Genomic DNA, 27581 nt, shown 5'->3' on the forward strand with positions numbered 1-27581 from the left:
AATTCCAAATAAAAATACTGCATCTATTTCACTTCAACAAACAAACTGAGCATAAAAATCATTAAAAGTGTATTTCTGATATCGATTTGTATCACCTGCTAAAAGATATTACTTTACAGAGAATTGTATAACAAAAAGAATATGAGTATACAAAAGCTTTTTAAATTCTTGTGCACAGCTGAGCTCATAGTGCAGGTTTAAGATTATTTTAAAATATCTGTAAATGACATAGTCAAAAATTACTGAATATAAAATGCATTCTTGAGTATTTCACAGAAGTGCTGGATTATCTAGCGTAAGAACTGAGGATACAGGATGTTAATGACAAGTAGCCACAAAGAACACAAAGCAATAAATTTAAATCAGACTATTTTCGGTTTGTGTAGCCCTTTATTAGCAACTAAAATAGAAGATACCTGTTGTACATCATGGGTAGTAACTGACTATACTGAGTTTTATTATATTCTAATACAGGTTCGTTTATAAATGCGCTGTTCTCCTTTTTTATTAAAAAGCCTCCACCCCTTTTCTTCAGTTTACAACTTGCGAAACTATTCTGAAAGCTGCATACATGTGCACAGGTCTGCAAAGAGTGCAAATTTAGGATATGGTAAATGCTTTACATCTTGTATCTGTAAGGACTGTTTGCCACCATGCCTCCATAGCCATTATCTTCCCCCCGCCCCCCCCCCCCCCCCAAAAAAAAAAAAAGGAGAAAAAAAAAAAGGAGGAAAAAAAAAGAAAAAAGAAAAAAAAGATCACAAAAGTTCTTGATACCAGCCTTCCTTCTGTTGTCCTAGACAAGAAAGCATTTTTAAATGAGTCAAAACTAAGGAAGGACTACACCTACTAAAAAAGAAGAGAGTTCTATTAGTTTGAGGTTTCAGTATACCCAAAGACCAAGGACTGTATCTTTGTAAGGGCTAGGCTGGGACCCCGTATACAGAGTGTGTGCAGGTGCCATCCCTGAGCATTCAGCAGTTCAGTGGACCATAAGTGCTCCAGCTGCGTAACTCACTGAGCTGTCTTGCCAGTTTCGACACTGGCTTGACTGAGCATAATTCAAAAATGAAAAGCTCATATTCATTCCATTCTTCTGGAGCTCACTGATAGCCTGAAGAGAGGAAAAAAAAAAAAGGAAAAGAGAAAAATAACTGGTTTTAAAAATTATCAGTGAAATTATGACATTTTCTACATCTCAATCTTCTCCCCTCTCCCCAGGGGTCCTTGACCATCTCCCATAATACAGTAATATTATATGCATCTCCAAGTAACTTGTGCACCTAATCCATTTCTGTAGTGTTTCATTCACTGACACTCCCCCCACTGCACTACGTACATCCATACAGTTTTATAGAGCAATGTTAAACAACCTTTCAAAATAGATCCTTTGGGAACAACACTTTCAGTTCCATAGGGAATGTACACAGAAACACAGATGTAGTGAATAAAAAGCAGAGAACAAGACACCCACACTATGGACACTTTTTAGATAATATTTCTTCCACTACGGAAAAAAATGTACCAAGACAATTTATTAAGGTGTGATTATTAGCAAAAGTGAATGAACAACATTTTGCTCAGATTCACTGCAAAACAAATCACCACCTGAAGCTGAGTCGGATATTTTTGCAGAGTTGTCAGAGTACTGAGTTTTGCTACATACATCCCCCGTATTGGTAGTGATCATACAAACCTTTATAGACTCTAAAGTTCCTTTAAATGTTCTTCATATAGACTACATTTCCAGTGAATTAAGTTTTCCCATTTTTAAAAGATGAATGTGCTTCCTCTTTCAGATTTGAATTACAGCAGCTGTGACCCAATTTAGACAACTAAGTGAAGCCAGGTTTATGTCTCCACTGCATCACCAAAGCAGAATAGGGTAACTAGTAAGTACCAGTTAATCTGAATTCTAATTGCCCTCAATTTACAAGTTCACACTGCACTAATACAGAAACAATCTTTCGTCATATCTGCAGAACCCAAAAATGCTGCCATCACAAGGCACTCAACAGCCAGCTAATAGCAATACAGGAAAAAAGGTATACATTTTTGCAAGTACTGATTCAAAAGAGTAAGCATGTACTTCTTCAGGGAGATGAATTTCTTTATTTAGGGGCAAGAGAAAATGAATGAAATTCAAAAGGAACATGACACCTCATTTCCTTTAGGAGAAGAAAGAGCTGAAAACTCTCAGCCTTTGTAAAAGCTTACATTTGTCTATATGCAACACATGGAAATTGAGAACACTTGGAAAAATAATTAATTCAAGACTGCATTTTAGATCTAAGGAATACTCCAGGAATGTTGTGTTCAAAACAATGTAAGCATTTTGCTAGAGGTTTCATTTTTCAACAAATCAAGAGTTACTTACATTTAATAATACACCAATAGGATGTCTTCCACATATTGTATTATGGTATTTCTTCAAGTAGTTGCTAAAAGATACAGGATCTAGCTGCTCTATAATGCTCATACCCTGAAAAAGAATCAATAGGAATAGTTACTTCGCATATTCACAAGTTGGTGTTCATACATCAGCTATTTATGACAGCAGGGAATACTTCAGGAAGAAAAAAATCTCTACTTTATACCAAGGGAAGCTCAGGATGTGACCTCTAGCTTGTAGTCCTCTTGTCATCCCTTGCCAAACCAGAAGTGCAGAAGCTCTTTCAGAGCTGTCAATGATCCACAGATCCATGAAGCTACATTTGCAAGTAACAGTGACACGTTAAAAATCTCTTCCTGCAGACTAGCTGATCCCCACATCCAAGGGTGCCTTGCATCTATAGTATTTTGTATAGCTATAACCAGAAAAACTTACTTAGTGTGCAAAAGAGCAAGAAATTTTGCCACTATCTCCTCCCTGATAACTGAACTCAGGGCTGAACACTTGCCTGGGACTTCCAGATATCAAAAACCCTAAGCAAATCATCAATACACACACATGCAATTCAAGCACATAGCCATTGCAGTGTATCCTAGACACATCACACATGGAAGGCAGTTGACCTGCACAAAGACTGGCCATCTGCACAGAGCACAGAAAGCAGATCCAGAACATTTCCAAAGCTCTAGAAAGCTGGAGCATGACAGAAACTTCAAGAGCCAGGAAATGGTACTTCCTCTTTGCATGAGGCAAATACGTATGTACGTCATCTCCATCCACAATGAGATCCATGATCCGGTGGAATCACACTATGAAAACCACCACATGTATGGAAAACAAAACCTTCACACTTGCATTCTTAAAAGCAAAAAGGATCCTACAACTCCAGATACAGCCTATTCTTACTCCATCCACAGAGCAGATCAATACCAGGAAAGCAATTTAAACCAAGTCTAATTGAACTATTGTCTGGGCTTCATCATGGCTTTGCCATTTTGCCTGTATTTGTCTCCATTCCCTTGCATTTTTCCTTTGTCTCAAAATTAATCCTTTTCACCAGGTGAAAGAGCTCCAGACTCTCACTAATTCATTAAGACATTTAGCTGTGATCCTTAAATGTAGCTGATGGAAAAGGAAGGTTTTCCTTAGAGACTGGAAAACAACATACTTTGCATGAGGACAATGGGAGATTGGTATCAGAAAGGGAGAGAATTTCTCCTGAGGTTTCTGCAAATGTTCCAGCCCTTTCACCTGCTCTTGGGAAAGCATAGATGATAAAAGGAGAAATCCCAGTACAGGAAGCAGTCAGTCTGTCTGAAGTCTCCACCTCAAAAGTGAAACTTCTTGAATACTCTGCAAGGGCGTTGGCTGATCTGGCAAATGTGCTAGTTATTCAGACTGGATCACAGCTCACAATTGAGGTGGTGGAGATTCCCAGGAGAGCTTGGGAGGATTAGAAAACAGCAACCACAACCACTACCTTTGTGTACATTTAATTAAAACCAGATGTAAGGTGAATGCATAAAGAGATCAATTTTATGGAAAAATAAAACCAAACTATGCTGACTGAATTGCTGGCAAGAGCTCAGTTCTCCCTGGGTCATGGAGAGCATGTTTGGACCCCCGGCCAGCTGTTAACTCACTCCAGATCTATGGAACCTAAATAAGTGCCAAAAAAATAAAGGTAGCTATTCTCTAACTAACATGATTACATAGATATAATTGAATTTGTAAAGCTTAAGCAGCATGTCTTTGACCATCCATTTACTTGTCAATACACAGCTAAGGAAAGCAGACTCAAACTTATCTATATACTCAAGTGAAACTAAACAAGCATAAGGCATTTATTCAGATACTGAACAGCTCATGAGAATATTTTATGCATTTGTAAACCCTTTCATTACTTTTTAGAAGTGAAAATGGACTCATTTTATAGTTGTAAGTCACTGGAACATACTGGGCAGAGGCATTTAAGTGTTTGTCTCAAATGAATGGACATGGATTTAACAGAATGCCTAGTAAGCTCATTTCAAGGCACAGTTCAGCACTGAAACATTCAGAGCTATGCAGTTCATCCCAGCAACTGCTAACAGAGCTCCATACATCACAGACTGGAGACAATCCAAAGAAAATGGATATTAACACATACCCTACAAGTATTCAGCTGTAGTGAACTTTTCAACCATTTGGATTTACAAAAAAAACCCCCAGACCTGTGGCAGAGGAGCGAAGACTAACCAGGCTCATTCCTCACTCTAGAATGTTGTTACAGACAAAGGAAACATTTTTGTCAGGTTGTGTTTTATTTTCCCAAAAAGAGAAGGTGTGAAGCTTATAACTGTCGGTATTCAAGACTCAGCTAGGCATGAGTTAGAACAGAGTTAAATATGTGACAAAATGCAAATGATTGATAAAAATGCAAACAATCAGACAGTTCTCCAGTTTATCACATGGTTATTATTGCACCACATAGAAATTGTGTGTCTCAGTTACTGTAAATGGCATCTACAATACCTTAACACAGCGCAGTTAACATGACTAGAAGCATTTACATTCTTAAATATCATCCCCTATAGGATCAAGTATCTACAAGCTTACATAAAAAAGCCCAAGCAAAACAAAACAAAGTAAGTTCTGGAGAAGAGGAGGCTGAGGGGAGACCTCATTGCTTTCTACAACTTCTGGAAAGGCCATTGGAGTGAGGTGAGGGGGTGGTCCTTCTCTCTAGTAACAAATGATAGGATAAAAGGAAATGGCCTCAAGTTGCACCAGGAGAGGTTTAGGTTGGGTATCAGAAGCAGCTTTCTCACTGAAAGGGTTCTCAGACTGGAACAGGCTCCCCAGGAAGGTGTTTGATTCCTCATCTCTGGAAGTGTTTTACAGCCACAGAGATGTGATGCTTAGTGATATGGTTTAGCACCGGCTTTGGTAGAGTCAAGAAAACAGTTGGACTCGATGATCTTAAAGGTCTTTTCCAACCCAAACAATTCTGTAACTCCATAAAACAAAACAAACACACACACCCCAAGCAACCAAACAAAACCCCCCAACCAAACAAAAAACAAAAAAAACCCACACATACACAAAACCCAACCAACCAAAACACCACTCCAACCCACAAAACAGAATAAAGCCCATGGGCTTATTTTGTACTATGCTCCAATATTTCTTGGCTGCTCAAGTTTGCCATCAATTACTTCAGCCACTTATTCATACCTAAAAAAATATAAACTTGTAGCACACTTATGGAAGTAGAAACAAACCTGGTCTTAGCACTAACCAGTCCAACTATCTTTGCATGTGTGAGTCACTCAAGACTAGAAGGTAAACAACCAACAGGAAAATTATTGGATAGGCACAGCTTGGAGCTGGGCGCCCAGGCATAGAGCAGTGGTCTTGCATTATGCCCAAGCTAAGAAGCTTTTCCAGGCTGAAACACTGTAGAAGGTGGTGGCACACCTTAGCAGCATGGTGGAAGCTATCAGAATTTAGCAGTCCATCAGAACCACTTGAGAGCCACCCAGGTTGTGCACTGCTCCTGTGTAGCTCTCTTCAGTGCCTGTGTAATCCTCCCCACTCAGCCTTCAGGGTAACAGAATCCTTCTGTTGGCTCGAATGAGGCATAAGGTTTCACAAACAGATATAAAATGACCAATCTGGCAGTGAAAACAAGCAAGCAGCCTGCATCTTCCTGTTACCATAAGCAAAGAATAATTACTCTTTGATGATGCCTTACAGAATATTCCCCCACTTTTATTTAAGAAGGTGGTAGGTATCAGGTTATGATATACAAACAGATCACTGCAAATCAGCTGCTCCATTATAACTCTTCATTCACAGATTCTTCCTTAAGTCACCCCTGTTAACCATGGAGCTGTTTACTCCTTTCACTGTCACTGCGGTACCCTAGGGGTAACAGCAGTCACATGAAGAGTTACCCCAGAGAAACCTATGTCTGCCCAACAATATTTACTACTCTGTATTTTTCTATGATGGAGTCTAAATGCTCTAACTTAAAATCACAGCAAATAAAATCTCTCACAGCAGTTACAAGGTTTGTAAATATTCAATGCCTGACCTTGTTCATGAGCTAGCAAAAAAATTATCATGCATCTGTATTTAAGGTCCAATCTAAATACAGAAGAGATGGTTGTCCTCCGGCAAGAGCGTTTCTAACAAAAAGTAATTTCATCTTAACCAGAATATCTCCCTGCTTACAAAGTGCTCAGCCAGCTGCTTTCCTTGTACTGGACTGGTAACAGCAGAGGTTAAAACCTCTGAGAAGAGACAAAACTGTAGTAAGACTAACTTAATGATATTTTCCTCTGTGGAGAGGCCTAGTGGTTACAACAATCCAAGTTTCTTTAGCATGCCAAAGGACAAAAAATTTCAATATTTATCTAAGGAAACAAGAATTAGCTGAGTGGGACATAGAGATAGGAATAAACCTCTTCCAAAAGCTGAAGAAATGTGACAGGAAGATATTTGTAGCATTGTGGATAGTGTCTCAAGTGTACCCACAATACTGCTAAGAAGACATTTCTCAAGTTTACTGAAAGCAAAACCTACTCTTTACAAAGTTTGACTATAGAGTCATGTGTTCACATATGGCATGATATAAACAGGCATGCAGCACATTTAGTTTTCCAGTTAAAAAGATTGAAAATTATATGCCTACTGTTTAATAACTATGAAAACACTTTTTCAATGTGACAAAACCCATAATGTCCTTTTGGCTAAATAGCTACTAAAGGAAAGAGTTGGTGCAGCAATGTATTCACTAAAACTAATTAAATGCCAAACTCCAGTCTTTCACCATAGAAACCAACAAGGGGAAACTAATGTTTGCTAATGCACCTTAATCTGCAAAAACACTCAAGCTCCAATTCTGAGACTCTGTAGAAAAACACTTGTCTTTCATAGAGAAACCTTTCAGCTGTCAATAGGAATTATTAAATGTGGGATAAATAGAATGAAGGTTAAAACAAAGGGGTTAATACGGATAGGCAAAGCAAAAAACTCCAGAGAGGTCTTCAGCAGATAGAGGATTTATTCCTTCAAGGCGATTAAGAAAAAAATAAAATGAACGTGCCCTGAGTAACAGTTCTCTCTTCTAAAACATTCTACAGAAGTTACATAAATGATCCAAACAGTTGTAAGCAGATTTTAAGGTTACATATTTTCAGAAGAACTACTTCAATTCTGTGCCTTGAATACAGTCTTGCACTTTTTAATTTAAAAAGAAATCCTCGGCTCCTGTGACTGCAAAGCAAATGCACCATCACTGGCATCATCTTTATGTATTTAATGCCACTTTCAGACATTTGCCAAAGCCAGAATGCAGTAGGGTCTACTGCTTTTCCTCAACACCTACTACAGTGTGAGGGACAGAGGAAAGACTACTCCAAAGAAAAAGGTAACTTTGTTTTTCTGACCAGCACAATACCCTACAGCCCCTCCTCCTCAAAATGGATGTTGCTAAAACCATTAGCATAATCCCAACACTTTTTCAATATGCAGGTATCACAGCTGTCAAGCCTGAATTATTACAACACTCAATTCATAATTCTTAATGCTTCTCAGAAACATACGAGGGTATGTGGACAGGAATTACATTACACTAGGGCACTTTAGGTAGGCAAACATGCATTTATTCTCCTAAACTATGCTTACTGGATTATACCTGTAGTATGTTGTGCAGTCAAAATGAAGGATACTGGCTAAAACCACATGATGAGTTCTTATTGTGGCAAACAAAAGAAAAGTATACATTCAATAAAATAGCTAATCTCTAATATTTTGCTACAGAAATTTCTAAAGTGTTCAAAGAAATGTAATAAACAGGAGAAATCTGTTAGTTAGTTCCACCAAATCTGAAAACTTACCATTTTATCTAGGTGCTCAATGGATCTATAAATTTCTCCTTGGGATTCATCATAGTAACTGTAACGGAACCTCTGACCTTGAAACAAAAATCATGTATAAAATAAAAAAGGGAAGAATCGTAGCTAAAACACTCCCTAGTGCTTACTAAATAATTGAAATAATAATATTTTCAAAGTAGTAATCTTTATTTACTTTATATTTTTTAGCTCCACTGAAGAAATTCTAGGGCAATCATAGCAGCAGCCCAGAAGTGAAGAAATACAAGGCAGGCAGCTATATTCCTGAAGGAAAACCTATGTACAAATGACACTGCAGTATCACAAACTAATTGTTTGTTATTGCCTTAGAATCCAATTCCATAAATTAAAATGTAAAGCAACGTTTCATTTTGATATTCCACTTGACAAAGTCAGCCCTGGAGTAAGGCTACTTCTGCTTGCACAATAACCATTAAGGAAGGTTCAAAGGCAAAGTTCATGATAAATGAACAGTTCCAGATGGTTCATTAGGCACAACAGAACCCAGATCATTCTTATATACCTCCACATATTCCTCAGTTCAAACATGAGTAAAATATTACATAAAATTACGTAAGTTGACCAAAGATGACAATGAAAAAAGAGAAGCAGGTCTGTTGTGTAACGTAAAAACATCTTTCTGGAGCAGTCCCTATTCCGGCTATTTTCACACTTAGAAGAAAAGTAAAGTGTTAAAGTAGGACAGAAGTCAAGGCTTCTGGAGTCTTTATAGCTCTGCCACCAAGATGAACTGGGATAGCTCTGACAAACTGGCATAGATACTCCACCTGCTATCTTACCCAGAAGTAAAACGTATAAAACTTATTTCCCTCAGAGGGATGGTGTAAGTCCAGTGAGTTTTTAGGTAATTAGTTCTGCAAGTTCCTTTGAAGTGCTTAAAAGAAGAGCAAGAAACTCAGACACTAATTTCATTGCAACAGTAAAGAGATGTATATAAACCCATACATCTTCACCATGTATTACCTGTACTACACTGAAAACATTACATTAATATTTTTCATCTATTATTCCAGATTAATAAGATTATTTTTTTCTTTAACCTTATAAAGGCATTTAAGTTTCAAAGATGCATTTACCAGAAGTTAGAATGTTCAGTGTTTAACAAAATACATTGTTTGAAAATTACTACAAATGACTCATCATACTGTTATAACGAAGAGATGGGAGACTTACCCCAATGGCAAAAGTCAGAAGAAACCACAAAGAGGTTACTAGGGTCAGCTAGGTATTTGCTGAAGAGTTTTCCAAATTCCTGCTCTTTTGACTCACTCAGTGCTCCGACCAACACAGGAATAATAGTAAACTCATCCTTATGGCTTATAAGCAAAAGAAAAGAGGTTGTAATTCAAGTAACATCTGAAGATTTTTTTTCAGGGCTTGTTAACTGAAATTGCAGAATTGTTTAAAAGAACATTCTTGAACCGAAGATACAGTTAATTTGGTATGATCATACTAGGAAGTTGTTTTAGAACCTGAAATTATTTCAATTTCACAAAACACAACCTCTCCCAAAATAGAATTTATCTTTGCTGCAAAGTGAAAGTGCTAAACAAAAGAGACAATTAAACCACCAAAAAAGTAAGACTCTTCAAAATCTCCCTGTATAGATGCTGCATATATGTTGGGTAATTTTGCAACGTACATGAAAATGCTGAAGATAACACCCAGATGTATACTGATACTCCAGAGAAAATGACAGACACTATGGAAAAAAAAGTTAGAATAAACTGAAAACAAAACAGAACCAGAGATGCCTTGCAAAAATGAAAAAAAAAAACCTATGTAATCATATCTAACATTAACTCTATTAAGTCACTATAAACATGTAAACTTGTTTATAAGAGTGTCTTCCAATTTCATCATTGAGGTGTTTGCTCCACTCTGTTTCTGTTACAGTAACTAATACACTCTGATGCTATCTTCCCCAAAATTTTTATTGGGGGGTGGGAGAAAGCATTATACACCATATAGGATACTATATACCATAAGGGGTATTATTATTTCCTACAGCACTTCAAATGTAGTTCAAACATTTAATGCACATAACGTTCATTCTGGTAGAAGTAGGAATTAACCCTAGTACCTTTCCATGGCTTTAGCAGTATAAGGCAAATGCATTTCAATACTGTGTTCATCTTCATCTGTCTGTAGTGACATACGCTCAAACATTCCAGTCTTCCACAATTCTCCATAAACTGTAATGAATTAAAGATTGATTTTAACTATCTTTGGTTTAGTACTGTAAAGCAAGCGCCAGTGCATGTTTATCAGAACATGCCCACTACATCAAATTACTTGCCTTCAAGAACTGTCATCATAAACTACTTGCTTTAAAATCATTTGAGGATTAAAATTATGTTCAGGTTAAGATATAAACATTTACTTTACAATGTCAGAGTCTTAAATTAGTGACTTTGATAGTATATTGGGAAAAAAAAAAAAAAAAAGAATCACAACTGAAGATCTAAGTAACACAAATAAAACACGTGAAAAATACGCACGCATTTGCACAGTCACTGAATTCCTATTTTCACAAACTACCCTATCATGTAATTAGTAAAAAATACTAATTGCTGATCAGCTGAGCCATTGTTGAATGTGCTGCTATTTACTACAATTTATTGTTAAATGAAGCATGAAATCTAAAGACTATGAAAACTAAAACTAATTAAATAATTCACACTTAAAAGTTATCTTTTCTGCTCTCAAGTGCACTTGGTGATCTGCAGAGTCATATCTACAGTTTGAAATCTCTCCAGTGGATAAAGGATTTCATGTTGGACTGTTCCTCTGCTTCATAAAAGAGTTCTACAACCCCCGAATAATTTATTACCTATGGAAATTTCTGCAGGCACTATGTAGAAAGTCCTGCCAGATTAACCACAGTTGTGATGAAATAGCAACTAGCCCTTGTGAAAAAATTAACTGTACACCTGAAAAAACAACAGGTACACCTGAAAAAACATGAAAGTCCAAATCTCTAATTTATCTTGATTACACCTTTAAGCTTATTCTAAAAGACTGGTATTTCATGGACTAACAGTTTTTAAGTTCTGCCAGTTAAAGAAGTAGTCACGTGCAATAATGGATCCAAATAAAAGCAGCTTTTTGTTCCTCTATTATTACTCTATCAGAAATAACCTCAAATTATTTGAAGAACTGTCTTATTTTGCAGACAGAATACTTCACAGACTAGTGGAGTAGGTGTGTAGTGAGCTAGAATGCAAATGCAATTTTTATTTTGAAAACCCTTTTAAAATTGACTTGTCAAGAAGCACACATTCTTTAGAGGAAAGATAAGCAAAGTCTGAGAACTCCTCAATTGCAAGAACAAGAGACACATTAAGATTATAAAATATAGCAATGCCTGCAACCACCAGGATCTATCAGAAGTTAGCTTTCATTGCAGTAATAAGGGATTTATACTTGTATGCCACTTAAAAGCAATGAAGAGACCAGTAAGAATCCTCAGCACTGCAGTACCACAGTTAATAGTCAAGCCTCAACAATCTTCAAGATGTAAGCTTTATCACGCACTTACTCTTTTGGTCAATTCGAAGATCATACAGAGGTGTTCTGTAAATGTCCACACTGGAAAGTGCACATCGGGAAAGGGGCACGTGATGGGAAGGCCCAAGAATGAAAATTTTTCGGCTACAATTAACACAAAAGCCCACAATTTAGACAACTGCAGTTGTACAGAGACTTGGTTTAGAGTCATGAGTTTATAACAATGTACAAAGGAATACTGTGTGATGGTTACCAACAGAGTTTTTCTCTGCTGTGTTAAGGCCACAGATCAATCCATGACCTAGCCTTGCTTGCTATCTCAGAACTGATCCTGAGATCCGTTCAACAATGCTTCCCACAGCCTTAAACAACTTAAGCAGGCTACATATAGTCGAGGGCACTCACTTGCTAGAAATCTGTCTGACTGGATTTGTTTGGATGTTGAATGCTATCTTATAGCCCCTTAGAACAGACTTTAGGATTCTCTCCTTTGATCAACACAATCTTCAGCTACACACCACCTTCAACAACTGCAGGTATGTGCCCTCAAATGAGGATTATAGATTTATCACCTACTCATTTTTTCACTTATTTACTTGATCAGCCTTACTTCAGATTTCATCAAATTCAAATTTAAGTCACTCTCAAATGCTGTTTTTATTCAGCTGTTGCATGAACAACAGGGACTTGGACCTTCACATTCATAGCTTTAGCTGCAAGCTTTCACACGTCATCATGATGTTATTTCATCAAGTCCTCAGTTCCTGGCTCTTGATTAGATGTTAAGGGTCTCCTGTCATGGGACTTAAACAAAACAAAACAAAACAAACTATAGGAAATTCAGCTTTTCAGATTCAGGATCATACAATCTTGTTTCTGGCACTGAACTAAAGGGTGGGAGACAAGATTTTTGGTTTTTTCCTTACATACAGAGTGTTATTCTAAAATACTAAAACTTTTTACAGAGCCCATAAACCCAAAATATCTGAATGTGCAATACAGATTCTAAATATCCCATGCAGCAAAACAGCAACTGATCTAGAAAGTTCAATCAGCTCCACGTCATTGAATATGGGGAATACAACTTGTTTGAGAAATTTTAGAGAATGTAGTTGTCTGTCAAACTAAGTTATTTTCACTTTGTTTACAATAGTTTAGAAACAATTAAAACCACTGTCTTTGAAGAGCATTAAAAAATGTTATTGCATAACTATGCAACTGACAGACATTGCCAGTTATCACATAAACATTGTAAATTACATACTTTTAGTAAATACTGGAAAGGCTTTAATTTTTTTTCATGAAAAAACCCAAACATCTCAGTGAATAGAACGTAAGAATTGTATTCCTTTAACCTAGAATAACTGCATTCATATTTTCAGAGACAGGTGCAGACTACAGCAGTGTGTTGGGTTTGTTTTCTTTAAAAAGCCAAACACTTTTGTGCTGTTAGAAACAAGTCTGTTTAAAATTATTACAACAAGTAACATTCATTGACTTCAAATATTATATACACACACTGGTCACTTTCTCCATAGCAGAGAGAATCCTGGTAGCATTCAGCCCATAATCCTGCACTGAAAAACCAATGCAGAATCATGATCAAATATTTTAATACACTTTAAACCCAAATGAAACCTCCCAACAAAAAAGGAAAGGTGCACTGAGACCAGTAAAAAACAATCAGCTTCGGCTTTTATAAAAGCAGTGGAATGTCAAGGAATGAACCAAATTAAATGTTACTACCTACAAAAAGGAACACCTTTAATCCCTCCCTTCTAAAAAGTTAGTCACCAGTAAGTCTTAATAATTTTTGACACTATTGCTTTACATTTTCAACAATACATTGTTTTTTTCTTTTGTAATACAAAAAAATTGAATGTTTATGATGTTAAAACAGAAGGGATACATAAAAGCCTAAACAGAGTACAAAATTATGAGTACTCTGAGGTGCAGGAAGATAAAAAGAACATTAAGTGTCTCAGAGAATTGCAGTGGCATTGTCTTACACCTTGTAACCAAAAGACTTCAATACTTACGTAATATTAGGATCCACTTGTTTATAAGCATGGGCTGCACAAGATCCACAATAGGTATATCCTGCATGGCTGCAAAATGCAGGTGTACAAAATATTAACTTGTTTAATATTATTGAACAGCTTAAATATGTAGATATTGCTAGTAGAAGTTAATGCATTAAATATTATTTGTCCCCAATGCTCTAGAAATAGAAAGAGCTGGAGAGCACTGCTGCAGTACTGAATGTACAAGAGTCTTGTTAAAAAACTATCACTGATGGTTTACTTGAACATTAATAAGTAAGCCTTCAGATCAAAGCACCTTTTGTTACTTTTAAGATACTAGTAAGCAGGTTACACAATTGTGTATTATCAGAAGCTCATGATGATGCTAGGAGTGCAGCCAGGGGACAAGAGAATAGCAAGCTGCTGAAAACTCTTCTAACCACACTTCCGTTACTGAATACCATGACCATAGAGGGCTCTAGCAAAGAGACTACAGCTTACAGCAGATAAACAGAAGTGTTCTGCATTGAAGAACAGTACCTCTGCCACAGAATGAATGAGCACAAGGAAAGGACTGGAATGCAGCATAGTAGCTTTTACTGCAGGGGATGCAATACATGCTTTACCATTTCCTATCACTCTGGCCTGGAGCCTTTCATGACTTGTGCACACGCCAAAAAACATTCATAATTGTTCTAACTACTTGTCTCAAATATCACATCCAAATCATAAGACCCCTTCCCATCAAGACTGTTAAAAACAGAAGAATCCATTTACATTGCTAAAAGTAGTAATTTCACCTAACATTCATTCCCCAAGATCCAAGGCAGAGTGGTGAAGAAGAGCTCACAATCACTCAGCTGCAAGTCCACAGCAGAAGACTGCCTCTGCTACAGAGAGCTTGAGTCACATCATCTCTGGAGCAACTGCGACCTTAGGTAAACGGGTCTCATTTATTTTAAGTCAAGTATGTGCAACACCACCACAGCTTTCCAGATAGTCTCTTTATACAATGCTACTGAGAATGGTATGTGCTGCAAGTCCTGGGACATATATCACACTTGAAGATACAAGTTGCCCATTTACAGCACTGGAGAATTTTATGTTTATGTCTGTGTGCTCACATGCATATATACTCATCCACAGAGGGATACCTGAAGCAAGTTATCTTCAAAACTACCCTGGGGTTTTACTTCAGTGTCACCTCACTCATTCGAAAGAGCTTAGAAAGATACTAACATACGTACTAAAGAGAGACATAGGAGACTGAGACCTAGTGAACTAGCAAAGTATGTTATTTGACAAAAGAACCTTCTGAAAGCTTCTCTTGGCTATGGTCTTTTTCCTCAGTCGTTCGCAAAAATACGAGCTACATCTCATTTACAGGTGGGAAAACAAAGGCATGGTTCACGAAACAATTTGGTGAGGCCATGGGAAGACCCCCAGCGCTTCTGGAAAAAAGAAGCCAGGTTACCTATAATGCTCAGATGAAAGGCCTCTTTCCTGATATTCCTGTGAGAATGACTTAAGGCAGATATGGGACAATTTCTTCCAACAGTAAATCAAGGTTACATTAACACAGGAAAACCATAATATTTAAGTTGCTTTTTCTAGCGATTCCTTCCAACTCATAGTAAATAGGAATGACCAACATTTTTTATTATAGCTCTCAACTACCTTCAAGAAATTGAACTCCACCTAAACAGTATAAATGATCCCCATTTATGCTTTGCATAGCTGAACAGTATTTCATTACTTCATTTTTTAACCTGTCTTACTGGATCACGAGTGAATGTTGTGTTTGCAGTCCATCACCAAGAGGAAACTAATATACCAAAACATGCGCAGATTTCTTCCATTCCATGCCATATCCAAAATATGGATTAAAAAAATAAAAACCAGGATATTCCTTTATCCAAAATACTAGCTTTCAGCACTTTTCAATATCACTCAAAATACAGAAGCATTTAACTGATCAAGTATTATATATACTAAAAACAATCTCCAAACTTACGGTGCAATAATGGCTCTAGCAGGTCTTTTTGTGGACTGTACTTGAGAAAGCCAGCCTTCTAGTTGTGCATTCAGCTGGGGTCCTATGAAAAGAAGGAAATACTGAAGCCATGAAAGAATACAAAATACTTCAAGAATTAAGAAATGGAGTCCAGAAATTTTAAAATAATCTTAAACATCAAAGCAAACCCATCAGGCCTGTCATGCTGGAGGCTACAGTAGTCAAGTCTCAAACTCCTAGTTCAGGAAGTCAATTTATTGCATATCCACACACACACTTCTCAGATTCTTGCTCTGTAGATTAACGCACATACCATTTGGTCATTAGAAAGGATGGCTGCTGATCTCAAAAGAGAGGCTGACAAATGGTAGATTTCCCACATTTGCAGAATCCAGAAGTAAAAAAGTTAGGACAATCTACACCAAGGGACTTTGATATGGAAGAACAGTATAAATAAAAAGACCTTGCATACTGACATGACACCAAATGGTTATGGTATTTAGTCCTTTATTGTTACCAAACATGCATAAGAGCAGAACACAAAGCAGACTGTAACCTGGAAGAATTGTAAATACAAAGGAAAAAACTAAAAATCAGAAGACACCATGCTTACACTAACATTGTAACAAGATGAGTTACAAATACATACACATCATAGCAATGTTAACTTTGATAATTGGTCAACTTAACTGTGGTGCTTTTTTTTTTTTCCTTTCAAACTGAATTCTGTAACTCGGCAAGTAAAAAAATTCTCTATTCCATTAGCTTACAGGTGATAAAAAAGCCTTCTAAAAATACAACATTAAAAAACCCCAACAAAAAACCCAAACGCAACGCCCATATTTTGGGGTTTTTTTCCCATTACAAAGAAGCACTTCTGATGTAAAGCTATTCCTGAAGAAGCAAGTCTGGCAAATACAGTGCAACATTTATTATATGGAAAGTTTTTGTGTCCTTTAAGTAAAATTCATTCAGTTGCTATTGTTACAAGTAATGTGTCATTAACAAAAATAGAGGCAATAGTCTCAGCTGATACTATGCTTTTGACAGAACTGTATGTCAGCAGAGTTTATCTGTGAAGTATGGTGCAGTAAGCTGCTTGTCTTCTACCATGCACGTTGTAGATTTTTGTATCTTCCCCATGCAGGTGTACGAACCACCAACTGCCAGGAAAAGTCAAACCCAAATTAAGTACCTAAAACTATTTCACAGCTATGTTCCAAACAGCCCAGATCTCAAGCTGATGGCTTTCAAAAAAACTGAAAAGATCAAAGCAAAGATGTCAGCTTTCACAGAATCTAGTCAGTCACTCACCAGTGATAGCTGAAAAGCTTTCTCTAGAAAACCTGAAAGGTCGGGGGGAGGTGTGTGTTGGGAGTGTTAAAGCAACCATTTCTTATATAAAACTTTTTTTTTTCAATTATTTTTTAATAGAAAAGGGGATGACTTCTATGGTTGTAAACGAATGCCACCTTCTCACATGAAGAAGGTGAACTAGTAAACACCATTTCCCTAAGCCTAGGATCACCTTGAATGCCTCAGTTGCCGTCTACAAATAAGAAGGCAAAAATGACACTGATTAGCCACTGTCACTTTTGTCATGCAGTGACTTTATCAAATGATGACATTTTCAAAGAAACAAGACAACCCATGCCAATTTTTTTCTGCTGCTTCTGTTGCTTGTGTAAATTAGAAGCAGTAGATACATGCAACAGAGATAAGGATAATGACATCTTAGAAAATGGAAGCTGCTGAGGGGAAGCTAGAGTAAAAATAAGTAGATCTCTATTTGCATCCTTTTTCTGAGCTAGTATCACAGTATCGCTAAGGTTGGAAGAGACCTAGTAGACAGCTATTAAAACAGTACTCTATTACAGTCTTACCACTTTTATTTTTATGAGTGAAGACACAAATAACTTAAAAGAAGTTTGCTTCCTCATTCTCCCCAAGTATTTTCCGAATGAGGTTAAGAGATGTAAACAAAACATGACTGAAATAAACAGAATAAACCAAACCATGTTGGAAGAGACCTTCAAGATCATCGCGTCCAACCCATATGACTGCCCATCCTGACCCATTCTCCTCAAACATGAGGACCCAGAGTCAGCACAATAGCAGAAAGGCCAGAACCTCTCAAGCAAAGTGACAGACACCCTAGGCATTCTTTTCTCCAGCAAAGCACAGTGCTTGGCCTTCCTCCATCCCTTCTTTAGCAAGGATTTTTGCTCAAGAAAGTGGTTAAGGCGATTTGTCTCTGGTTAAGACCAATGGGGTAACTCACCAAACAGTTTAAAGACAAAGTTCAGATTGTGGGTAATTTTCTAAAGTTCAGTATGATTGTTCAAAACTAGACAAAATGTCTGATATTACAATGTACTACTAAGATGCCCAGGTTTGCTTAGTCTGCTACTGTAGACACTCACTTTGACAAAACAACAAACATTTTTTTCCTAGAGGCAGTAAAATAACAGATCTGCACAGATGAGGTTTTCAGCAACCTGGTCTAGTGGATGGTGTCCCTGTCCATGGCACGGTGGTTGGAACTAGATGATCTTTAAGGTCCCTTCCAACTCAAGCCATTCTACGATTTTATGACCCAAGGGATGAAACTTCTGTCACTGAATACTTACAGACCCAGTAACACATCTGCTTTCAGATTTTCTCTTTACTCCAACTACAATGTGCCTTTTAAAATGATTAGTTACAACCTAATAAAAGTTTGCATTTCAACTGATGCTTATTTGTACTTTTTTATTAAAGCATGTAATCAAATCTCTCTCTCCAAAGGACTAATAACATATTCACCTGACCTTGTAGCTAAAGGAAAAGAAATGAACAAAAAAAAAAAAAATTAAACAATCAAACGCCACCCACGTGAGCTGGCAGGAGTGTAAGTTTACCTGCAGCTCCCCAGGCTTACAAATACTTTAAGGTGGATATTCTAAAACTGTAATTTTCTTGTTACCAAATTAGCATCGAGTTTTTACTGGAACATTCAGATAGGTTTTTCTTCAAACTTCACAAACCTGACAATGCTTTAGGCTAAAGTAAAAATATTTGGATATACAAAATATAAACAAACCCACGTTATTGCAGCAGAAATGCTCTACCATAAGGAATTTTGTTATAAGAGATGAGTAGCTTCTTCAGGAAGAGCTCTGTAATTTGGTTTGGTTCATAGGTAAATTAAGTTAAATTGGCAGGGGGGGAAGTATTTGCAAATAGTCATGGAGGTAACTGCAGTAAATATCCATCTCCTAAACTGGCAAGAATGGGTGAGGAATAGCACTGCCATCTATGTATCCTGCTGCAGTGGCAGGAGCTGCAGGTAGAAAGCCCAGCTTGAGAAAGCTTGCAGGATGAGCACAATAGAGTTTTTAAGGCTAACCAAGACAGGAGGATAAAAAGGCTTATGGATATAACAATCAATCCACTTTAATACTGTAAGATCATACTTTTTATTGATTAAAGGACGATTAGATGACAAAATATAAGCTTCACTGAAGTACATAACATTAAGATCTACCTTTCAATCCTATGAAATAAGGCATAAATACAGGTATGCAACTAAAGGATGCTGACATTATCTGTGGATATTTCACATCCTGTTTTGTTTTGGAAGTGGGCAGCAGTTATGCCAAATTTAAAGTAACTGAGTTAAGTCTCCACTAGTCAAATTTATGGACACAGCAACAGGAAACATTTATTCAAATATCTTGCCTAAAATGATAAATCATTTTTTACAATCCACATTATTCTTGCAAAGCACTATAGTAACTTAGAAGGAATTCTTCCACATTAAATCATGCCAGTGTTACCCAATGAATCAGACATCTGGTAGTCACACACTTAAGTTCATCACTTCATTTTCCAGCTGCTGTGGTTCAGGGTTTATGGACTAAGTAGGACCAGCACACCCTTTCAACAGCCAGGCTCACCTCCTTGCATGAGGCTGAAGTGCTTACACACCAGTTGTCAACACAACATAATGAAAACTTGCTTCTCTCCTGGCAGCCATTACTAGTGCAAAATCTACCTTTTCAGATTGGTAAGGAACATGCAGCGCTTGTTCTGAATATTCAGTCTCAATGGCTTGCCTTTTTTTAACTGGCTAAGCATAAGCCTCAACCAAAATTCATAGCATCATCAGGGAATACTGTTCTTATCTCCTCTGGTTGCACATGTACAGCACTTGCAGCAATGCAAATAATGCTGGAGCACAAAGACAGTAATGGTGCAGTCCCCAGCTCTCACATTTTTTCCCTGACTGCTTTTGCTTGTCTAAGCATGTCTCCTATCCTATATGAGCCAATATTTTTTTGGTGAGCCTTACTCCTTTTAAGTACCTTTACCACTGATGAAAAAGGCTACACCTCAAAAATACTTCTGAAAAATATTACAGCATATGTACTAAGAACTAAACAAGTCTTTATTCTCGTAGGGTGTTACAAAAATCAAGGTAACAGCAAAACCCTAGGGGATAGCACAGAGTTTAATAACTGGAACTAAGGGAACTCTCCTCTCCACAACTTCGAAGGCGAATCCAAAGCATTTAATACAGTTATCAGGCAAACACCAATTGCAACATAACAAAGGACTAACTAGTTTCTCTTCTTAGTTAAAACTGCAGAAAACAGAAGGATTGATTAAAAAACAAACAAACAAACAAACACCACCACAACCAGATCCCACTTGAAAACAAACACACATACACACACCCCAAACTGTTTCTGCAACAAATTCCAAATCCTTGAATAAAGAACAGATTTTATCTATGCAAAGACTAAGGTTTGTCAGGAATAGACAGTGATTTCCAATAACTCATGTTGGTGGGCACATTTTCTACTGCTAGCATATGCTCTCTTCCAATACTGAATATTGATGAAATGGTGAAATTAGCAAAAATTTACTTATGCAAACTACAGGACTGGGTAAAAAAGATATAAGTAAAGACTACACCAATGCTACATAAACTCCTACTATACAAATTGTATAATGAACATAAAACATCAGGTAACACTCGAATGGGGGAAATAAGCCACAACCGAAATGTTGGAATCTGCTTTGGTGGCAGCTCTCACTTGAATGTCCCAGTTTTCCAGTATTCTGCTAGGTTTTGGCTTTTTCCTTTACTGAAAATTATTAAGAAATAGATTTTCAAACTATAATGTCACTTTGTAAGAATATGCACCTATACGCTTTATAAAATACTTTAGCTGTTGAGTTATTCAGAGATCCAGACAAATGAACTTTTGTTTCATAGCTCCGAGAAAGTAATTTTGGCTCTAAGACATGCAAAATGTAACCTGCATTTGTAGAATTATCCACTAAATGATACTTGCTGGCCTATTTTAACAATACCAGGACTGCACCAATTATAAAGCTCTTTTTCAGTTGCAATTGTACAATGAAAATTGAATCTACATTCTTTACTTGTAGTATCTTGGCTTACTGTGTCTAAGTGATTCAGATAGAATTAGAAATTGTATTTTAAATTACTCCAGTATACAATATTAAATGATATTAACACTGTGTTCCATGATTAATGCAAACATGTTAAAATAGTGGCCAACTTGAAGACAAATGATCATTTCTAAACAGATCATTCATGACACATCTACCTTTTCATTTATTTTCTCATCTGTGTAAGTTCTTCAACGTATTAACCTTTCCAGCTGACCTAGACACCATCATACAGTCCCTCAACCCAAAGGGAGAGTCGAGTCTTGGGAGACAGACCATTTATTTGGCTCATGATGAAAAACAGCTTTGAAGACAATAAATGCAATGGCCTTTCAAGCCAACACAGCAATTACTCTGCCAACTCACATTTGTGTCAATAAGCCTAGGGAGATTAAAGCCCTCCTCGTTCAAAGGACTTGGCATATGCTACTAGAAAGAACACCTCTGACCACTATGACTTGGTCAAGGAAAACAGAAATAAGCTATACCAAAATACAGGGATAAACTCATCTTTCAGGCTAAGTTTCAGAACACATACTATTGCTATTCACACTCCCCCTCAATTAAATTTTACTCCTGTGATGTGGAATAGCTTACTAAAAACCTCTCTGTTTTGACTCTATCAGCATTCCATTGACTAGGGAGAAGTTGAGACAAGCCATATCAAACACTTTATTAAAGAATAGTACAGCATTCAATTAGCACTTCCAGGAGCCAGACAAGGCAGGACAGCTGCCAGTGAATAAGCCATGTTAAACACCCTAATGTGTGACATCTCACTTGTAATGGCTTGCTGTACATGAAAAAAAAATGCCCATAGCCTAATGTGTCATTTCATTTCAGCAACACATGGATTGATTCCTCAGAGAAGTGAACCATCACTTACAGAATCTGCTCACATGGAGGAGTAAATCAGGAGAGAACATCCATACACTGTCCCACAAATAGTTCATGCTCAGTATAGCATGGCATTTCCCTTATATTTCAGATGCTTCTTTTGTATCTAAGAATGTATCTGTCCTGCATTCAGTCATGGAAAACGATACCATTTTTGTTTCAAGTTGTCTTTAATCTTCCTCTTCTCCACTGATGGTCAAAATTAATTTGTCAAGAGATCTGAATACTCCCTGCAGGAGCAGGACTTTTCCCCCCAAATAAATCAGAATGCAGTACTTTTCACTACACAATGATGCTTTATTAAAAAAGAAATTTTTTTAAAATCCCAAAATACACCCCCCCACACACACACAAAAAACAATCTATGCAACAGCAGTGCAACAGGGTGATACTTGTATATACATGGCATGTTTTTATCTAATTTTTGCAGATACAATTTTTCTTAAGTACAGCAGTTGCCGCTCTCTTTGCGGTCAATAACCCCAACCACTGCTTCCAGGATGGTATGCATCTTCCTGGATGTTTGGTTGGTGTTTTACCCTCAAGTACCTTGGAATAAACTGCCACTTAAAAACCTCATCCCTCACACAGACTCTTCAAAATACTTTCATACATAGCAATGTTGAACATATCCTCCAAAAAAATCACATTTCTCATTACTCTTTCAGACATCAGTACCTTAACTGTGGAGCAGGATGACCATTTTCAGGACATCTGCTTGCCCTATGTAATCTAATTTAGCTCTGCAAAAAGAGAACAGTTTTCAGGAAAGGAAAAGCTTAAGTGTTATCCAGTTTATGTATATAACCCAGTAAGTCACCATCACCCAAGATGGTAAGCACGAAGAAAGTAGCTATGAGAATTTGACCACACAATCCCCTGAGAATCACAGGGACACAGTAAGTAACAATCAGTTCACACACTAATCCCTGCCTTGGCTCCATCTTTGAAGCTATGCAGGTTGAAACCATGTGGTATATTTTATTTTCTTCAAGTAATACAACTGAGGAAATGAGACAATGTTAGAAGTTTGAAATAGCAGCTGACATTCAAGTTTGGCTTAAAACACAACAAGATTTTGAGTCTGTAGTGAACAAATGCCATCTTGGTCACCATTTATCTCCTTTTGAGTTCTGATGGACCGTCCTATATGGCACACAAAAATTAACACCCAAGCAACGAATAATGGGTAGTCTCTGTCTTGCTGAACAGCAAGAATCCCTGCTCTCACATTCCCTATGTAAACAGGACAAGACAGCTCCATAAACAGAGACATAAATAACAATCCTTTCTTGTTTAAGAAAAATCCTACACAGGAAAGCGAAATGCAATTCCTAAACCTCCAGCCTATGCAACATTAACCACTTACCTCCACCACACACTGTAGCAGTTAACAACTGTCAGAAGTACAGTCATCATAGTTATTACATGATTCAAGCTGGGTTTTTTTCATGCAGTGTAAGCATCTGGGCAACCAGCCCCATGTCCTCAATAAGCAATACCCAGAGGGCTGCCCAAAAGCAATGGGAGCAATGTGGTTTTGGATGTCCTATTACAGATGAGTAGTACTGGACAAACTAGTCACACAGACTCACCACGGTGGAGTCTAATAAACCTATGCACTGAACTATTACAGGAAAAAAACAAAACTGTCAACCACAGCATTTATGACTCTTTAGTTATGATTAAAAGATAAAAGTTCATATTTGCAAGCATCCAGCAGTAAATTGGTATGAAGTGCAAAATTTGTGTGTCAGGTCAACTAGCCATTCCATGTTGCAAATCCATTTTCTGATGTATTCATGAATAAATAAAAATAAATAAATAAATTAAAACAGCACAAGTGAATTGGGAAGTGTGACCACAAAGCTCCAACATTTTGACGTCTGAACATTTAAATCTATACCTTTGACGTAACTTAGGTTATACTAGATACATAGAAAGCACACAACATTTCTAGACCACTGGAAAAAAACTGTAATTACAAGCTATTGACACTGGATGAAGATTTGAGACTGCTTTGTAATAGCTGTAACAATTGTTTGGAATATTAAACTCAGAAAGAAAACAATCATCCTTTACTGTTGTATCGAAATTGCTAACCCACCGTTTGAAGCCCAGCTACTTACCTCACAAACTAGCTCTTCCTATATTACATTTCTTTCCTTCCAATTTTTGCCTCATACTCTGTTCACTAATTTGTGGAGGACTGAAGAACCTGCACCTATTACAGCCAAAAGAAGTGTATGACTTCTCACATCTAGTCCTTAAATGTCAGGATATTGAATGTACCTCTTCATATTTTAAAAATATGTATCCCCCCTCCATCTCAACTATTCTTTAGAAGAACCTTTTGTTCATCTAAGCTTGTTCACCTTCAGTTTCATAATAATCCATACTCCTGAGAACAGCTTAAAGACCATCCCTTACAAATCTTGTTATTAACAGCTCCACAAATACATCCTATCCACAACAGCAGAGTTCTGTCCCAAAATCAAACAATACTTTTTTTCCCAAACATATGTCCTATCAAAGCATTATTACGAGCTTCGGTCCTTTTTTTTCAGTTTTTGGGAGGTGGGGGGCGAGGAGAAAGGAGTGGTACCCTCCCTTCAATGCACAATGTCTTTATTTCTGCAAATACTACATTCTAACCAGACGGAACCCATTTGTAACTTGACATTGCTACTAGAAAAAGCGCTCTAGGAGGAAAGACAGAAGCTCATCTGGAACTACAAGAAGTGAAATAACTTCCTTATTTCCACACACACCCCCCCCCCCCCCCCCCCCCCATTATATCGCCTGCCTTTTAATCCTGCAAAACACCCATTTCCGCTATATTCTTTCTGGAGGAAAAAAAAAAAAAAAACCAAAACAAAACCCAAAACCAACCAAAACCCAAAGAAAACCACACAACACAATAATTAACCCAAAACCAACAAGACCACTCAAAAATATCGAAATCTGTTCGCGTGCTCGCACATTGACTAAGTGCAATAGTCGTTATGAAGCACAATACACAGGCCGGCTCTACCACCACCATCGTGAGGCACTTAGTTACAGTAATGCGCGTCCCTAAAGCAGGGGTAGGTACACAAGGAGCGCCTAAGAGGCTTGTTCCAGCCATGGCCACGCTTAAACACCGGTTTTCCGGCGAAAGGCACCGCTTTACTGGCTCAGGCTCCCGAGCCGGGCAGGACCGGAGCGGCCAGCGGCGGCCGGCAGGTGTGCACATGCGATGGCCTCCGGATGCACAGCGGAACACCCTCTCCGGCTCTGGCCACCCAACTGACCTCCTAGGCCGCTCTCCACCTCCACCAGGGCCCAACAATCCCTCGGACCCTCACCCCCTCAACTGGGCCCAGGAGGGCCACAGTCCCTACCCCTTCTACTCGCCCGCATGTGCCGGCCGTGCCTGCGGGGGCGGGGCTGACAGCCCCTCCCCGCACCCGGTACCGGCCCCGACAGCGGAAAGTGCTGATTCAGCCCCCCATCCCCCGCGTTGCTGCGGGCCGCGGCGCCAATACCTGAGGCTGTGTACCAGCTGCCGGCGTGGCTAGCCTCCCGGCAAAGCACCCGGTTGGACATCTTCGTGCCGGAGCTGCCTATGGTGTTCGGGGGAGGCGGTAGGGGACGGGCCCGGCCGCGGCGGCGGCGCTGCTCCCCCTCCTCCCCCGGCACGGCCCGGGCCCCGCGGGCGGAGGCGGCGTTGCCGGCGGCGCCTCCGGGCGAGCGGGCGGGCGGCGAGCGGGCGGGCGGCGAGCGGGAGGGGGGCGCGCGGAGGCGGCGGGCGGGGCGGCGCGGGCCGTGGCCGCGGCGCCGACCTCTGCCGCAGGCGGTCGCCCGGCGTGAAGGGGAGGAACGGAAGGGGGGAGAGGGGACAAAGCCCGAGGCAGCCGCTGCCGCCAACTCTGCGCTGGCAGGTGTCGGGGGTGGACGCGAAGAGAAGGAGGCCGCGGCAGCAACTGGGTTTGGCCCAGCTCGGCTCCCGTGGACTAGAGGCCACACAGGCGCCGCTCCTCTATTGGGCACGAAAGCAAAAGCCTCCTCCCCATTGGCTCCTCTAGTCCACCGTTCCCGCCCACCACTTTGACAAGCGCGGAATGGAGCGGCACCGCCTCGTGGGGGCAGGGGAGAAAAGGCAGGGCTGGAAAGGAGGAGTCCTTCTCGGATTGGCCGCCTGTGTTGCCGTGGCGATCGCTTATGGCCCTGCTGATTGGCGGGGCTGTGTCTCCGTGGTGGAAGGGAAGATTACTAGCGCAGGTCAGATGAGGGGAGGCCGGTGCTGGGTAGGGGAGCGAGCGGGGGCCGAGTGGGAACTCCGCTCCACAACACCGCCCCGCCCTGGTCCCTCCCGCCGCCGTCACCACTTGCCGCCCCGCCTGCCGCGGGTGAGGGGAGGCGGTGGGTGTTACGAGCATATGAGAGCTGCCGCTGACGGGCGTTGTGTGCGAGGTGTCCCTTCCCTTTCGGCGAACTAGGGGCGCGTAAGCGCGGTTGGTCTCTGACTCCCAGGCTGGAAGTAGGAGATGAGGGGTGGGCTGTGTTTTCGGGAGTGAAGCGGCGGTTTCTGGTGTCTGGGGTTGCCCCCTTGTTAGAACACGTTTCAGCCTCCCGTACCGCCTTTTCCTGCCGCCATTGCGGGATGTGGGAGCCGTTCGAATTGGGAGGACTCGAGGGGCAGAACGTTGTTTGACAAGCACAGCGGTTTCGGGTTGAGAGAAGAGGGAGGTTGCTGGGCTGAAGTGCCTTCTTTCTGATCTAGCGCAGTTTCTTTCCTGCGCCTCTCTGACCGTACTGTTACGTCTTCGGTGCCGTGGAGCACATTGTAGTAGTACCCAGTTCTCCGTTTAATTCCCTAGTCCTTTACCCACCCACCCCCACGCCTCCTATTTTTTTCTTTTTTTATGAATGGACAGCTGCTACGGAGACTTAGAACATAGCTCAAAATAGTTAATAAGGCAGAACTGGAGAGTATGGCCAGTACAGTATGCAGGAAAGCTAAAAGGCAATTTTATCTACTGATGTATGAGATACAACGAGGAGAGAGGGAAGCCACAACAGCTGGAAGGCCCTCCCTTACAAATGTTGTTATTAACAGTTCTGAAAATACAAATGTGTATCGTATTCTATTCTATTAAGGCCTGCAGCCATTAAAGTATTAAGGCAAGCTGATGCTATCTGAGACGGTAAATGTGTGTGACAAGTCGGGGAACACATCCTCCTTCTCCCCCTTACACAATTTTATTCCTTGAAAAGTCCCCCAGACAGTTACAAATGCATGCGAAATAAAGAGGTTTAGTTTTGTTGTTTGGTTTTTTTTTTAAATTCGTTTTGGGGGGTTTTTTGGTGGTTAG

At 39.3% G+C, this 27581-nt stretch overlaps 1 protein-coding gene across 1 annotated transcript; it reads right to left on the reverse strand.

Moving 5' to 3' along the window:
• Positions 1 to 697: 697 nt before the first annotated feature.
• On the reverse strand, positions 698 to 26219 carry MEMO1 (mediator of cell motility 1). The gene is made up of 9 exons (XM_068155905.1): positions 25752 to 26219; positions 15865 to 15946; positions 13866 to 13934; positions 11858 to 11970; positions 10400 to 10511; positions 9490 to 9632; positions 8278 to 8354; positions 2378 to 2482; positions 698 to 1114 (listed from the first exon to the last, which is right to left on the reverse strand). The coding sequence occupies exons 1-9, from the start codon at positions 25810 to 25812 to the stop codon at positions 983 to 985; spliced, it is 894 nt and encodes a 297-aa protein (XP_068012006.1). The 5' UTR covers positions 25813 to 26219; the 3' UTR covers positions 698 to 982.
• Positions 26220 to 27581: the final 1362 nt, after the last annotated feature.

This window comes from Melanerpes formicivorus, unplaced genomic scaffold, assembly GCF_026170545.1.
Source record: "Melanerpes formicivorus ecotype bairdi unplaced genomic scaffold, bMelFor1.0.p_v2 SCAF_2, whole genome shotgun sequence".
Classification (NCBI taxonomy): domain Eukaryota; kingdom Metazoa; phylum Chordata; class Aves; order Piciformes; family Picidae; genus Melanerpes; species Melanerpes formicivorus.

Excerpts from the sequence above, each read along its gene's own strand:
- MEMO1 (XM_068155905.1), bottom strand. The coding sequence starts at position 25,812 with ATGTCCAACCGGGTGCTTTGCCGGGAGGCTAGCCACGCCGGCAGCTGG. Across the intron at positions 13,935-15,864 it reads GCTAGAGCCATTATTGCACC|CCATGCAGGATATACCTATT; the intron begins GTAAGTTTGGAG and ends TGCATTTTGCAG. Across the intron at positions 10,512-11,857 it reads TCTTCGAATTGACCAAAAGA|TTTATGGAGAATTGTGGAAG; the intron begins GTAAGTGCGTGA and ends AATTCATTACAG.